General features: G+C 35.1%; 1 protein-coding gene across 1 annotated transcript; it reads right to left on the reverse strand.

Moving 5' to 3' along the window:
* Window positions 1-2,737: 2,737 nt before the first annotated feature.
* On the reverse strand, window positions 2,738-15,319 carry LOC135682157 (GDP-fucose protein O-fucosyltransferase 2). The gene is made up of 4 exons (XM_065196917.2): window positions 14,534-15,319; window positions 9,599-9,665; window positions 7,598-7,907; window positions 2,738-3,972 (listed from the first exon to the last, which is right to left on the reverse strand). Exons 1-4 carry the CDS (start codon window positions 15,187-15,189, stop codon window positions 3,686-3,688), a joined length of 1,320 nt encoding a protein of 439 aa, XP_065052989.2. The 5' UTR covers window positions 15,190-15,319; the 3' UTR covers window positions 2,738-3,685.
* Between the last annotated feature and the right edge of the window lie 69 nt (window positions 15,320-15,388).

Here is a 15,388-nt window from a genome sequence, read left to right on the forward strand (position 1 = left end):
ATTACTTGATTTTTTTGTTCTTTGTTGGTTTAATGAATCAATTTCCCTTCATGTAATGTTTATATTATCAAACTTCCTTTTACATTGTGTCATGATTCTTTAGATGTACCTGTAAGCGTTTTTATACAATGCCCGCCAAAAGTGTTGGAACAGTCATCATCTTTCCTACTAAACGTGCCCCCCCCCCCCCTATAAACAATGTTGGATTGCGACTGGAAAATGACACCAACTGTATGTTGGAGCGCAAATTGTGCAACCCATGTTTAGCGACATGTCCATCTTCTTTCACAACATTGTTTAAGGGGGAGGGGGTTCCGTCTGATTGAAATAGGGAAATGAACTGAAAAATATACATTTATTACGAGTACAGTCTTGGTGTTCCAACTACTTTTGGCGGGCATTGTTCGTAATTCTAACAGCATGCATATGAAATTTAGAATAAATACATAACTAAATAAACGAAGAAATGCGAGACAAAAACAAGAGTCATAATTGCACTCATTGTGCAAATTATTCGCAGCCAAATGCATTCTCTGAAAATTGGAATTCGTTTAGGCATCTTTAAAAATTTCCAAGATCATGTAATTGTACTATCGACAATAAATCTAGCAATCAAATTTTAAAAGTTGTAATTCGCATATTTTTGCAAATCATTTGCAACCTGATGCATTTTACATTTAACTAAAGGACAGTTTTTTGTATTAATGATTTCATCGCGAAATAAGTGCACTTTTTGTGAAATTGCAAAAAACACGATATTTCTCTATGGTAACGGTAAAGTGTTATCAATGGCAAACCTAGGCCCATTCAAAATGTTTTGCAATTTCCCAATACCGCCGAAAGTTTGCGCACCGTTTATCAAGTTTTGAGCTATTCAGGTAGGCTTGGACTTATATAATTATAGTACAGGTCGATGGCACTGTTTATCATCAAATGTTCTTCATTAGTTCAAACAAATGCAAAAAATAATGAAACGCCCTCGTCTGAAAGCTTCCTAAGTATTCTAGTCATCGCTTGAGATATACTGTGTGTACGTCCTAAAAACCCTGAGCAAAGCTCCTTAATTTTCCAATTTTTTCCTAGTGACTTTTCTATTTGATAAGAGTAGGTTGAAATAAAAATATTATACAATGGTGGCTTAGAGCCTATCAAACCCCTTGTCCCTTTTATGGAAACATAGGCTTCCCCCCAATGGAAGTACAATGAATGGGGCCAAAACATTAGCACATTTCTGATGTCTGAACAAAAGGATTAGCATTTCAACTTAGAATTGCCACCTTGGAAATTTTGAAGAAGTTGTCCCTTCCCTTCCCTGAGACTTGGTCCTTCATCCTTGAAGTTGGTGTTCTTCAGAATCGTTTCCAGGCTCTCTGCTTTTCATCTCACGATGAAGGGCGAGTTTGTTGTGAACAAAAAGGGATACTTTTGTCAAATTAATGGCTTAATGTGCCTTTTTAGTTTTAATTTAGTTCTTTATTCTTATTTGTACAATGAATAAACATCAATTTTCTATTGCTTTTGATATCTTTCTCACTAGTCAGTTCAGAGAGTTTCTACTGGCTTGATCTGAAGGACGCTACAATTCTCGGACTCCCAAGGATTTTTACACAAGATTTTTTAAGTTTTTCTATTGCATTCTCTCTCCCCCTGCGAGCAATGTTACTCCATGGAATGTAAAGAGCTTCTTCAGTGTGGTCCAATGGTCTCCCTATGAAAAAGTCATTATTTCAACTCTTCAACCAACATTGTTTTGATAAAAGTTTTCCCGGAAACAGTCAACTTTTCAATTGAGCAACAGGGCATTCTAAGGACTCTGACAGAGACTTTGAATGGGTACACATCTCAGTTCAAAAGACTGTATCTCGCTGCAGAAGTAAAAAATGAATTGCCTAGCAACAAACCGTCTGCTTCTGAGGTTTTATTTAACAATATTTAAATTTGGAATATGATTCAACTGCTAGCAGGTATTTTTCATGTATTCAGTGATGATATCAAAGCCTCGACTTCTGGCACCAGTATGTTTGTATTTCAACTGCGTAATAAATTAAAATGTAGCCGCCAAGGGTCGCAGGAGTGGTTGCGGACTTCGGGGGTATTTAGCCCTCCCGAAACATTTCCCAGAAAACACAAATTTCTAGTTTTAGTTCACAAAAAGCAAATTTTTCCGACTTTTATCACATATAAAAAAATAATTTTTCCCAAGTTTTCATTTTTATAATAATTCTCGCAAAATTGTAAAGGTTTGCATTCGAAGCAAGTTTGTATACTACGTATTCAGGCCTAATTTTTTTGGCTTAGAGTCATCTCCCAAATCAGCGCGGCGGCGTGCAAATGATTTTTGGGGCTGGGTTTACAGAATGCACTCTTCATTCTAGAAGTGTTTTTGGGTAAGACCCTCTCAGCCAAAGCAAAGAGTGTGCCTCAAACAGGCTTTCCATTCATTTTGACTGATACATAATACAAGTTTGGGTGCTCCTTAAACTCGTTCATCATCTCCAGAATGCCGGTTTTGCTAGGATCCCCTTAAGGTAAGGGGCCCTTAGTTTTTGAACTTAAAGCAACTTCAGTTCGTTATGCCACTTGGTCTCGCCCCCAGAACCCATATTTAGACACATCCAGCTAAAGCTACCGTGGCTATACCGCTGCAACAGCAAGTTAATCTGTACTTTGAAATCAATAAGAATACAAAACAAAACAATTTGAGCAGACAGTTAAATTTCAGAAACTGCGAATAGTAAATTTCATTATTTGTATAGACCTGCGAAAGTATAATTTGACAACAATATCGCATAACCCCTAATTAAAAAGTAACAACAACTAGACGAACAGTGAAAAGGATGACATCAACTAATTTAGACTAATCTGCTAAATTAAATAAAGAAACTATCCCAATAACATGTTTTTTATAAGAAACTGGTTTGCAAGAAAATTGTCGTACTCGGCTCCTAAAAATGTTAAGACCGTTCAGTAATGAGTTTTTTAGCCTAGGAAAGTATTTAACTGTGATTTATCAATTTCAGAAATCGCTTTCTATCACGTAGAGAAAGAACTCCTTTTTATATTTCATTAACAAATTGTGATTATTTGTCAAAACCAATTTCAATTCTTCCTGGGCTTTAGCAGTTTCTAAACTAGCTTTGATTGAGACTCGAACCGAATCTGTCCTTTGCGACCATGCTTTATGTATTTACAAGTTCTCTTAAAGCTGCAGGCAAATAGACAGAAAAAGTTCTCCAATCGCAATGTTTTCAGTAGACAAGCGGCGCTGATTGGGCAACCTTTACAGTCACGTGCTTCCATTTCTGATTGGCCTATTTCAATCATCAACTGACTACATTAAATTCTTTGTTTTGAGTTTTCGATTACATATTCGAACGTTTAATACTTTGAGAGTATCATGAGCAAAAGCTAAAGTATATTTTAGAATGTTTATTTTTCAAAGGCTCTTAAAAATGGTTGATATTAGGTTAAGAAAGTTCTAAGAAAAATTGAGTACTAGTATCATTCCAACCTTTCTAAAACGCGTAAACGTATGTTAAAAATATTGTTTTCTTTCCCTTGTATAACTAAATAATATTTACCTTTATATGACTATATCTAGCAACGAAATTATCATTAAAATATTGCCAACTAACGCTTGGATAACATATTGTCCAATGTACAATAAAGAAATTGACTTGCTACTTCATGTAAACTGCACCCTCCATCTGGTCGGTTGCTCACATTCCCCCATGTCTTTTTCCATACAAAAGCAGTTATAAGTGGTATCAGGATGGAAACCCAAAATGTCCCGTTCTTCATGGATCCGAAACGAAAAAGTTGATTCACAGCTTCCAATGAAGTACCTTCCGTGAGCTGCAATCCATTGATCAATAATTGCAATTCCTCCGTCGCCATATTTGCGTAACGCTTCCGGTGACGGCCTAAATCTGTGAAGTGGTATTTTCACTTTTGACTGAAGCTCTTCCACCTCTAAAATAGGAGAGAATATCTTGAGTAGACACGACTTTAAAACTAATCAAAACGGCCTAAAAAACTGCAACTGAACTACACTCCTTTATCTACAAAACACTTAACATCTCCAGCACTGAATGTTTGAAAACCTCAAGGTTACGCAAAGGTTTCTCATTTTATAGGATCGTTGGTTAGACTGTTATACGATCTTTATGTGTAACTCAATTCTAAGCAAAAAATTATCCCACAAAACACCTTAACAAACCGAGCTTCTAAAAGAAACATTTTTCTCATTTTTCTTTAAAAGAAACAAGTTATAAGAAACGGTACGCTCAATTTTTCTAAAATTAAGAAACAACTTTACTCAAATTGAAAAAAGCTAAGAAACTTTGATAATTTGCAGTTTTAGTTTTCCGAGTTGACACTCGAAACAGTCTTGACATTGAACATCACTGTATATTGCAACACTACACATGACATGCAGTTTGCATCCATTCTCAGAATTTTCTATTTAAAAATTTGTTTTGACTTCAACTTGACATTGATGAAGCTCAATGAGCTTGTTTACAGATCTCAACAAAGTTAGTCATTCTAGGAAAACAAAATTCCTTGATCACTTTCTTAGTTTATCTCCGAATGCGAGTGAACTATTTACTTAACCTTGGAAACACGTTTAAAAAAATTCATTACCTAAGAACTTTAAGAAAAATTTAAGAAACTTTAGATAGCAAAATGGCCAGAAAATTTAAGAAACTGCCTAGCAGCACCGGACCTTAGTTTCTTATAAAAAATACGTGTATCTACTTTAAATTTAATAGGCCTCCACCCTCTAATAAGCCCCCCTTTCCTAGAATAGGCCCACATCTACAAATTTAACTTTACAAATAAGCTTTGTGGCTTTATTCGAGGATACACTCATTTTTTATAAGAAACAAAGGTCGATGTTGAGTACTCCAGTTTCTTAATGTTCTGGAAATTTCAATACTCATTGTTTCTTAAGAGTTTCTTAATTATAATGTCATGAATGATGTTATGAAATGTTTGTAACCTTTTTTCACGTCAAGAGATTCGCTTCCGTTCTGATGCTGAAATTTAGATGTGGAAAGTATATTTTTATCCATTGTGTCTTAAGTTCTAGGCCATCAGGGCAATCATGTTCTTGGGTTTTACACAATTTCGTTGTTCTCAGTTTTATCACGATTTTATAGTTTCTTAATTTTTTTGCTTCGAGTACTGAATTTTCTTAATTTTTTCTGACTGTCCAGTACTCGTTTCTTACAGCCAGTTTCTTGTAAAAAATGAGTGTAAAGAGAAATAAGACAGGGAAATGAGTCATTGAAATTACCACGGAAATTGCAATCACTTTCAGGTTCAGGAAGGGCAAGCTGTTGAATTGCTCAGAAGGGACCACACCTAGCATATTTTTGTGGCAAAAAGGAGGTTCAAATTTCAACCATGGAATGCTCATTTCGACTGGTGACCGCATGGAGTTTCGAGCGAAATTAAAAAATGGAGCGATGATCGCATTGCAGTAAGCGTGAAACTCGGAGTAGCAACTTACAAATAGGCGATCTGTTCTTTACACTAAAACCTATGTTAATTATTGAATAAGAAATATTTGAAATATTTGAAGTTTGCTAACGGAATGCTGTTACTCTGACTTGGTTCAAAAAGTTATGAACAGAGACTAAGAAAGGACCTGTGCTTTAGTAGCCATATTTCCTAAAGTTTCTAACACATTTGACTGATTTTGCACATTTCATGATCCATTGCATGAGGTATTTCATGATGCATTTTCAGCTAATGCGATCCAAATTAAAAAAACTCTAAATGTAGGTCTTCGTGACATCACTATTTTCGAACTCTCTTTTGCCGGCCTAGTGACAAAGGCAGGTGTTATTGTTCGACTTGTGAGACAAACGTCTCTTGATCAGGCAACCAAAAATGTATGCAATTAACTATTTAATACACTCAAAAGACTGGAAAATGCTGATGCAGACGATGTTTTCAAGAACCTTTTAATTCTTCAATGGTTTTGATAAAAGGGTCACAAGAGAAACCCTCACAAGAAACATCAGGCTGAAAATTGCCCAAAAATAAGAACAACATAAGAAACAAGACAGGCAGAAATTCAACAAAACTCGAGAAATAAAAGACCAGCAGCAACAGAAAAAAACAGAAAGCGATAAGCAAGATAGCATTAATTACTTGATGAAGCACATGTTATGACAGGAAACTACCATGCACACGAAATTCCATTAAAAAATAAGAAACAAAATAAGAAATACGTTAAGCTGAAATTATGCGGAAAAATAAGAAAGGCCAGGCTGAAACTGGAGCCAAGTTTTTTTATTAAAAAAACGTGTATTCAAATCTGATCTGAATGTATAAAAACAATTTTGCTTCCAATGTACTTGAAATTTCTATTTGGAAATAAACGTAAAAAAAATTGGCACAAAAGGCTTTTGGATTAAGGGAGAAATTGCAGGAAATAGGTCTATAAATACACGAATGTCAACGACTCAGGCTCCGACAGATACAATGGAATCAAAACACCAAACGGTACGCAATACAATTGGTAAACCGTCAAATTCCGGCCGCTGTATCCCACAATGGATAAATTTGAGAGCAACTAGTCATCAACGAGGAACTTCATTTAACACTCCTTTCAGCCTATGAAACGTCACCATGGCAACCTAAATATTTTGTTAAGTTACAGGTGTTACTGTTGTTGCCAAAAAAACTTGTTCGGATCCAACCATTTTTTAAAAGAAATCTTCATACAATCATAAAACCCTACTCAAACATTCTAGATCTTTTCGATAATGTGACAAAATAATTTTTCTAACTTTCAACGAAAAAAGTGCAACTTCTCAAAACTTGTATAGATTTTTAAATCTGAATACAAGAACAAAATACTCATAGTGATGATAATTGTAAAATCTTGTACAGGCAAGGATTTATTTTCTTTTAGATGTTTGGAATCTGTCTACATCACAACTAAAGATTCCGACTTGTTTGGACATAAATAATTTTCCTTAGCTTTACATTGGCATGAAATACCTCTCAACATGGAATATCAGTTGGATATGCTCAAAATTGGACGAGATGATATTGCCAATGAAGTATTTCAAGTTTACTAACGGATCACTGCAATTCTGCTGGCTTGGTTCATAAAGTTATGAATTGAGACCAAATTACAGAGGTTTGATGAGGCAAGAGCTTGTGCTCATCTGGTCATATCTCAGCCAATTTTTTAACAAAATCAACCAATTTTGCATTGTTAGAGGTATTTCGTATAATTGTTCGGGGTTTACTCAAAATTGAAAATATCTTAACACAGCCTTCGTGACGTCATCACTTCGGCATTCTGTTATCCGACGTTAACGCTCTGACGATTGTCGGACGAAAAGAAATTTAGTATGAATTTCCAAACAATTTTCAAATTTTATTGTTCACATCGAATACGTCATAAACAATGATAAAGTCAGCAGGTTAAAAGCTGAAACAACATCAGGGAGATCCTTTCCAGCAGGTCAAACCACGCTTATTTCAACTTTGCCGTCATGTTTTAATAATTAAGCTCAGAAGAAGATTTCTTGAACTAATCGCTAGAGGAAGTAATTTTAAAATGGACACCAACCTTTGTCGCTGCCATCAGTAGCAAGGAATACAGCTTCAAGTTTTGTTTTCTTAAGCAGGTTTCTTATTTGCTTGGCGACCGCTTTTATTGATGGTACTCCTTCTCTGCCACTGAACACGAAATCTCCCCTTCTCATATGAACAGCCAAGTAGTTGCCCCCTTTTGCGGACCCATCTTTTGGAATCTGTTCCCTCCAGTCTTTGTCGTTGTACGGAGTGACGTCACCTTCGTCCGTTGAATCGAGAACTTTCTTGCGAAAATCGTCGGCTTCTCGGCGAAGGGGTTTTGCAAATACGAGACTCCGCCGGGCCTGTAATAAGACAATATTCTGCTTAATTTGTTTAAATACTATATCAAAATTTATCATTCCAAGCGGAAAAATACCCGAGACCACATAAAAAGAGGAAGGAGGAGAAGCGGGTCCTGAAAACCCATGATTTCAAAAGATCATTACCTTGGAAATTACCCTTAACAATTTATTAACCAACCTAGCAAATTTATGATTAAGGATAATTTGTGTTTTTTTATGTGAATGAACTCATTTGATCAACAAAAGCGCATATTCTTACTTAGCAGATAAAACTAGTGTTGTGGATGTGAATACCCTACTGATCCAAATCAAAGCCAGGCTTTCATTACAAAAACAAGGTTTTTTAAATGACCAGTCGCTAATCAGAACCCACTGATTGTTCCATTTTGACGTTTCTTTCCAAATTACAGTCAAAAAACGTACATCAAAATCAAGACAGAAGACAAAGCAAGGACAAATAAAGAGTGACAACCAAATGTAGTTTGGAATGTCTCTCGATCCACAAATTTGGAATGGTTTACCACAGAAAATAAATCTGCAGAAAATCTGACCCAATACAAAAGATTAATTATAAACTGGGACAAGGAAACCTGTACATGCAACGTATGCAAAACTTAATGATTTTATTGTAAATTTGTATTTGAAAAATATTAAAAATTGTTGATTTAATATGTATATTTTGTAAATAATCGAATTAGACAAGTTACGATTACAAACAAACAAAATGCATTGTCACGCATTGGCTTGTGATATATTGATGCTTTGGTTGAATTTTATAGGAAACTTGAACCTGTAAAAGAAACTCTAAATTTGGCTGCTCATTTCCATATACAGTGTTACAAACATATTATCACAATTAAAAGATTTGAAAACCATTTCAAGTCAATATTTGAAAGACTGAATCTTTAATAATCTCACAAAGACGGAAATTTGCAGGTCTACCAAATTCATTGCATACCCTTGGTGTAAAGGCCACATTTAACCCAATTTCGCAAGTGCTGGATCTCAGCACATTGCTATTTCTGTCAGACTTCAGCTGGTTGTTTTGCACAATAGCCTTTTCTGCAAAACAAAGGACCATTGCTATCTGAGGGGCAATGACCTGAATGGATCAATGACCCCTAGCTAGTATATGAGAATAGGTCATGTCTTAACAACCAAACCTCTTGGGGTCATGCAAAGAGTACAATTATATAAAAATAGAAGACAGTCACTGGTCGTGTTCCATTCATCTTGCAGTGGGAGGATCACTACATACAGAAGTGATGACCTTCTCATTACTTTCCTCCAGTCTACTCATTGAACATCAGGGGCTACCTCTTTATTACTGAGATCCTGATAATTTCACCCCTTACCTTATTGAAACCATAGTTCACATAGCTCTTTTTATTTTGTTCACTCACTCCTAAATACTGTAGTCTCCAGCTCAATGCTTGTTTTTGGATAGTAGAAGGTAATGTAGCTAAAGATAACAAATTGGCTATCATACTTCAAAGTTTGACAGTGGAAGCCCTACTTGGAATCTCCTCTGAACACAGCCAAAAGAATCACTGATTACAAATATTTGGTAACAAAATCAGGGGCTCCGATGCAGGCTGGAAAATAGGGGGACCAAGGGGAACTTAACAGTCACAGCAAAAGATTTTGAAAAATGGTACACAAGAGACAAAAAATAACTGAGCTAGACTTACCCTCCAGAATTCTGAATCCCCATATCCAATGTGTAACACTTCTTCAAACCTATCTATTAGTATTGATCTAAAAAATTAAAGGAATATTTTGTTACAATAGAAATATAAACAAACATCTCCCAAGTTCATACTCAACATACTATATTCACTGGATTTTCATTACCAAATTGAACAGATGACTCTTGTACCCCACTGGGCCCCACTGAGAAACAAACCCAAATAATATTTACAAAAACTGGCTGAAAACTAATAGTAGTAAGCAAAATACTTGAAAAGTTGCCAACTGCAAAAAAGAAAATTTTTATTGAGGGGAATATATGAACTAATCTTGAAATTCAGAGCAGCCTTTCTAACAACCTGCTTTGAATTTCAAACTATTTAAGATGCAATTGGTTTGAGCTTATTAAAATTAAATCACAAGTTTCCACAATTTATCAATATTAATGAGATCCTTCTGTTGCAAGAGAAGATTCATCTTCAAAATTAGGATCAGTGTCTTAAAGCAGATAATACCAAGATCTATGATATTCATCAAAAAATCTGCTTTTTAAAGCTATTTATAACAAGAAGGGGGAAAATACAGTACTTTCTGTGTTCAGCATAGAAAACAATCTGTATTTAAACAATGCAAATAATAATAGACTGTTCTAAAAACATTTAGTTCTGTAAAATATGATCCGTTTTTGCAATGATTTCAAATAGGTAGTTTTCATTTTTTTCATTTTTCATTTCCATCAATCTATTATATATACAATTTAGTACATATCACAATACAACTTGATACAACTACAATAATGACAAATTTATCACATCAAACAAACAAAAATAAATATGAGACTGTATATATATATATAAAGTAGACTGATTAAGAAGGAGCTCTCTAACTAATCTAGATAAACTAATCCAGAGAGAGCGTCCCCCCCCCCCCCATAAAAGAAAACTTTAAAAAAAATTGTTATTTAAAACAACAACAAATATATATATATATGAATATAAATACAATATATAAATGAACCAGATAAGCCTCATCAAATTCACTAATTAAGCATAGGAGTCAATAAAGTAGGCTTTTAATTTAGATGGAAAAACAGAAATTGAAGCAGCAACTCCTACAAAAAGCGAAAGAGCATTCCATAATTTTGAGCCAAAATATTGTACTGTTTTGAGGCCATAAAGGGTTGTTTGTTTCAAGCAAATGAATAGATCACCTTGGGTGGCCTGAGGAGTTCCAAACCTATGAACAGAAAAATCCGGCGTGACAGACAGTTTTCCGCTACAACCATTGTGCTGAAATTACTTTGTGAGTTTTAAAAATTGGAGTTTATTCTGCAGAAATATAAACATCTAAAATGTGTTTTTACAAGATTGAAACACAGGCCATGACATTTTAATAATCCATGATTGTTATAAATAAACATTATAATGTTGCTATCATTGGAATAATGACCCAAATCTTTTGTTATGAAATTGTTAAAAAATTTGAATCTTGACAATGAAGCTGAGCCAGCTTTCAGAGGAAAACATCTGGGTATGAAAGGGATTTTTCAACAATGTTGGCAACAGGTTTTTGCATTGAAATATGTGACAAAAATGATTATGAAAAACTTGTTCATGATAATAAATGAATGGTATAGAACTAACAAGGTGGGAGGAGGGAACATTTTTCAACTATTTTGATATTTCCATCCCTCAAAACCAATGCATGGTTTTAGCCAGTATTTGTGCTCGGAAAGGGTTGAAAACAACTTTGTTGGAAATCAAGTTACCAACTTCGGGAAATCTTAAAGGAAAGATTTAAAATTTGGGATATATTTACACACTAGAGAAAATCCGAAAAATATCTTAAATGACCTTAAGACAGGTATATTGCAAGAGCCAAGGATCCATGCAGGGCCGCCGGATGCAGGTTTGGGGGGGGGGGGGCAAAAGAAATAAAAAGGGCACAAACATATATTTTTTTGTAACATTGGTTATTGCCAAAGTAGGACAGCTTTCATGGTAATTCGGAAATTTTGAAAAAATAACACATTGAAAATGGCTATTTGCTTCATTCAGTAGGCACGTACTCTAGGGCATACTTAATTGTATAATTCCTCATGGATGTTAAAGTTTTTGTTTGTGTAAACCTTTTGTCAATGTATGATTAATATTTTCATTAAAATTCGATTTACTTATTATGTTTGATTTTTATTGTAAGTGGAGATCGTGGCAGGCTTACATCCTTCCCCAATACTTATGGCAGGTGCATTATATTCGACAAATATTCCGTTTAATTAAAACATACTAAAAAAATAATTCCACATTAATGCAACCATTCATATAAAAGTAACAAAAACTTACAAAATTGAAAGGAATTATCAAATTTTCAGGCTTTATCTCTTCCAAAATTTAGCAAGGCAACAAATAAACAGCTAAGTTGTTATCTTTAGACAAATTGAATTTTCCAAGATTATATACACTGCAAAGTAGTACACTGGTAGACCTACCGTATTCTCTCTAATGAGTGCTCCCTTTTTGGGCAAAAGTGCTCATTAAAGATGGTGTTGCAAATTCAAATTTTCAAGATGCTACGTCAGTGTTTAAGCAAATCAACGAAGGCTCCTACTCGGAATAAATTGACATCTTGTAAATTTTTTTGCTTTAACAAGTATGATGTAAATGCAATATCAATTTTTGTAAAAAACAATGGTCGTTTGAATTTCAAAGCTTTGTTTTATTGGTGGATATCTATCTATCTTCAATGAGCACCCCTTTCCAATGTGCACCCATCTCTAATGAGTGCCCCCCTGTGAGGCCAAAAAATAAAATGAGTGACCCTGGCGTTCATTAGAGAGCCCCCCTCTCAGGCCAAAAAATAAAATGAGTGACCCTGGCGTTCATTAGAGAGAATACAGTGTGTAACCAGCTGAGAAACAACTGGCGACACTTGAGGAAATTTTTCTCGCCAAAGAGACAGTCTCCTTTGCAGTAGATGTTGTTAGAAATTGAGAATCACTGGAACAACGCCTTGATTAAAGTTATTTTACTTGGCGTCAAAAAGAAAACTATCTGGCTTTGAAAATAGTACACAAAATATTTTTTTCAGAAAGGGCACTTTTCACACTCTTTCAAAACAAGGGGGCCTGTGCTGCCATGCCCCCCCCCCCCCGCTCTGGTGGCCCTGGCATGTCAAAAATATGATTGAAGAGGGAACAAAATTACTTGTGAGTGGGCCCCGAGGGATAGTTGCAAGCAAAGCTATTGGCATGAAAATTTTCTTGGAAACGTTTGCGGCAACATTCCATTTAGGTTCTCTCAGATGCTATGAACTCTGCAATGTCACTATCAAAATTTCATATTTCATATCTCTGTTGGACTGTTGTTTTGTAAAAAGAAACATTTCTTCAAACCCATATTTTCTGTAGGGCTGCCTTCTTACAGGAGGCTGGAGGTCTTCTTTCACAATCACTATCAGTTGTGGCTTTCAATCTTGCTTAGTAAATTAGAAAACTCTAAATATGATGATTCATTAAAAGTACAGAAGAAAAAACAGCATATTTTAGGGGATCACAAAAAAGCTCAGTGGTTGAAATTATCAGGCTCAACTCCTATCACTGAGCACCAAAAAATAATTCTTGATCAGCATAATTTGTCTTAAAACACAAATTCTAGAACAAAACATAAATTTCACTGAAGGGAGTAGAAAGTAAGAGAAAAAGCAAGAAATAATGTTTAGGTCCTCACAACAGATCGGACTTGGGTTTTCCCTAACAGTAATATCATAAAATGAAACTTTTGTATTTAGAAGGATATTCCTGAATCGATTTAGGCATTGAAAACTTAATGAAGATGTTGGCACAAGACCATAATTCCTTTTGTTTAATATTGTGTTCTTGCAGCCAATTATGCAAGACAGTTGTTCTGGATCTGTTCTGTATCAATGTTCAAGATTCAATTTGCACAGCCTGGTATTTTCTTAATAAGTCATATTTTCGCAGTTGTTCAGCAAATTATAATTATTTTGTCTGGCACTGCTGATATTTTCAATTTGCTGTTGTGTACATGGCTGTTTGTCAGACCTTTCCATGAAGAAATTTTCACAAGTGTAATGAATTGCTCATGTAGATGAGCTTACAAAGGTAATTTCCAGTCTAACAATATTTGTTAAGGGTATGTCCTCCAGGGCTTGAAGGGGGGATAAGGGTACAGTAACTTTTGATTTTCTATATGCAAGGTTACCCCAAATTTTTGAAAGAATATATGATGTAGAATGAATAGCAAAAATGTGTTGCTTTCATTGGCAACTTGATATTTCACTAGGGTATACCACAATTTATATAGGAACAAACTTGTCTGTTATTTCTCTTCCTATCTCTGGTTCCACAGCCCATACTAAGATTTTAGAATCAAAGATCAAACTTGCATTTATGTGCAAGGATGGCTCATTTCTAGGAGTGAGGATGGCTTAGTTGTTAGAGGCAAGGGTCCGAGGTTTCGAGTCCCTGGCATGGCCAAACTTTCACCCAGAGTGGGAAGAGTCACCAGCTCTCTGTAATTCCAGGCATAGAAATGATGAGGTGTCGTTACATCGAGAGGAAGGACCAGGACACTGCTCAATAAGCATAGCTTCTCAGTGTCCTAAAAGCTACCTTTGGATGCTAGATAGCAATAAATACAAATGCGTCTCAGAGAATGAAAGTTTATGACAAGACTTATAATAATATGCATAACCATTTCAATTATGCGAGTCAAATGAAAACCTCTTTCTACTGATTGCTCTACATGGTAGCAAAGCTTGTTTAGGCAACTACATTTGCTTATTTAGTGTGCAATGACATGCAGCTAATAGCCTTTAGACTAGCAAACTTTTCTGCCTTTTCAAACGCTTAACTGATGACTGACATGACAAATAAATATGTGAACCTTTCCAGTTTCCAAAAACAAAAACTTGTTTACCTCACATTTTTTGACACAATGTATTCACTTAATATCTTTGCTGTTCCTTGAACAGATACACATTTAAAATCCCTTCCATAGACGTTTTCTAGGCCCCAAAAGTATCCTTGATATGTGCCATCGGAATCTTTCCAATAGACTGACTTGTCTTTGCAATCATCTTCCTCTATTTTTTCATCCCATCCATTACTAAATCCATCAGGATGCCTCTGCAAATACACGATCAGATCGATTCCTGGACTTTTATTTATTCTAACAAAATCTTGAAACTCAATAACAGACACATATTTATTTATATTCTTAATATCGAAAAACTTTCTCCAAGGTAAAGCATTTTCCTGTCGTCCTGATTTCCAATGATACAATGTTCTCCATGGTGGGAGTACCAAAACAATGTTTTCCCCTTGAGATTGTAGAAGCTTAACTAGGTTAGCAACTCTAATAAACACATCTCTTCTAAGATTAAAACCTTCTCCGGGATTGACTTCATAAATCAAATATTTTTCAACACTCATAGACTTGGTATCATTCAATTGTTGACCTAACCGAAAACTGGGAACTGACGCATCTCCATCATCATTATCTTCTCCATAAACCAGCTTTCCATTTATGAAACATATGGCTAATGTCAATAAAAGTGTCTCTTTGAGAGTCATACTTTTTGATACAAACTTCTTTCCTCAGTTCAACAAAGGCAACAAACTTTTCATTGAGATAAAAGCAGCGGCTTGACACAGTTGACACGTTTCCAAGCAGCTGTCATTATGAATAGGCCTCATAACAGTAACTATCAAAACATGGATGGCATGGAAAAGAGATTGGTTGCTAAAACTAAATTGGCCTATTATTGAGATT

Source organism: Rhopilema esculentum, chromosome 16 (assembly GCF_057945365.1).
Source record: "Rhopilema esculentum isolate cy_ngs chromosome 16, ASM5794536v1, whole genome shotgun sequence".
Classification (NCBI taxonomy): domain Eukaryota; kingdom Metazoa; phylum Cnidaria; class Scyphozoa; order Rhizostomeae; family Rhizostomatidae; genus Rhopilema; species Rhopilema esculentum.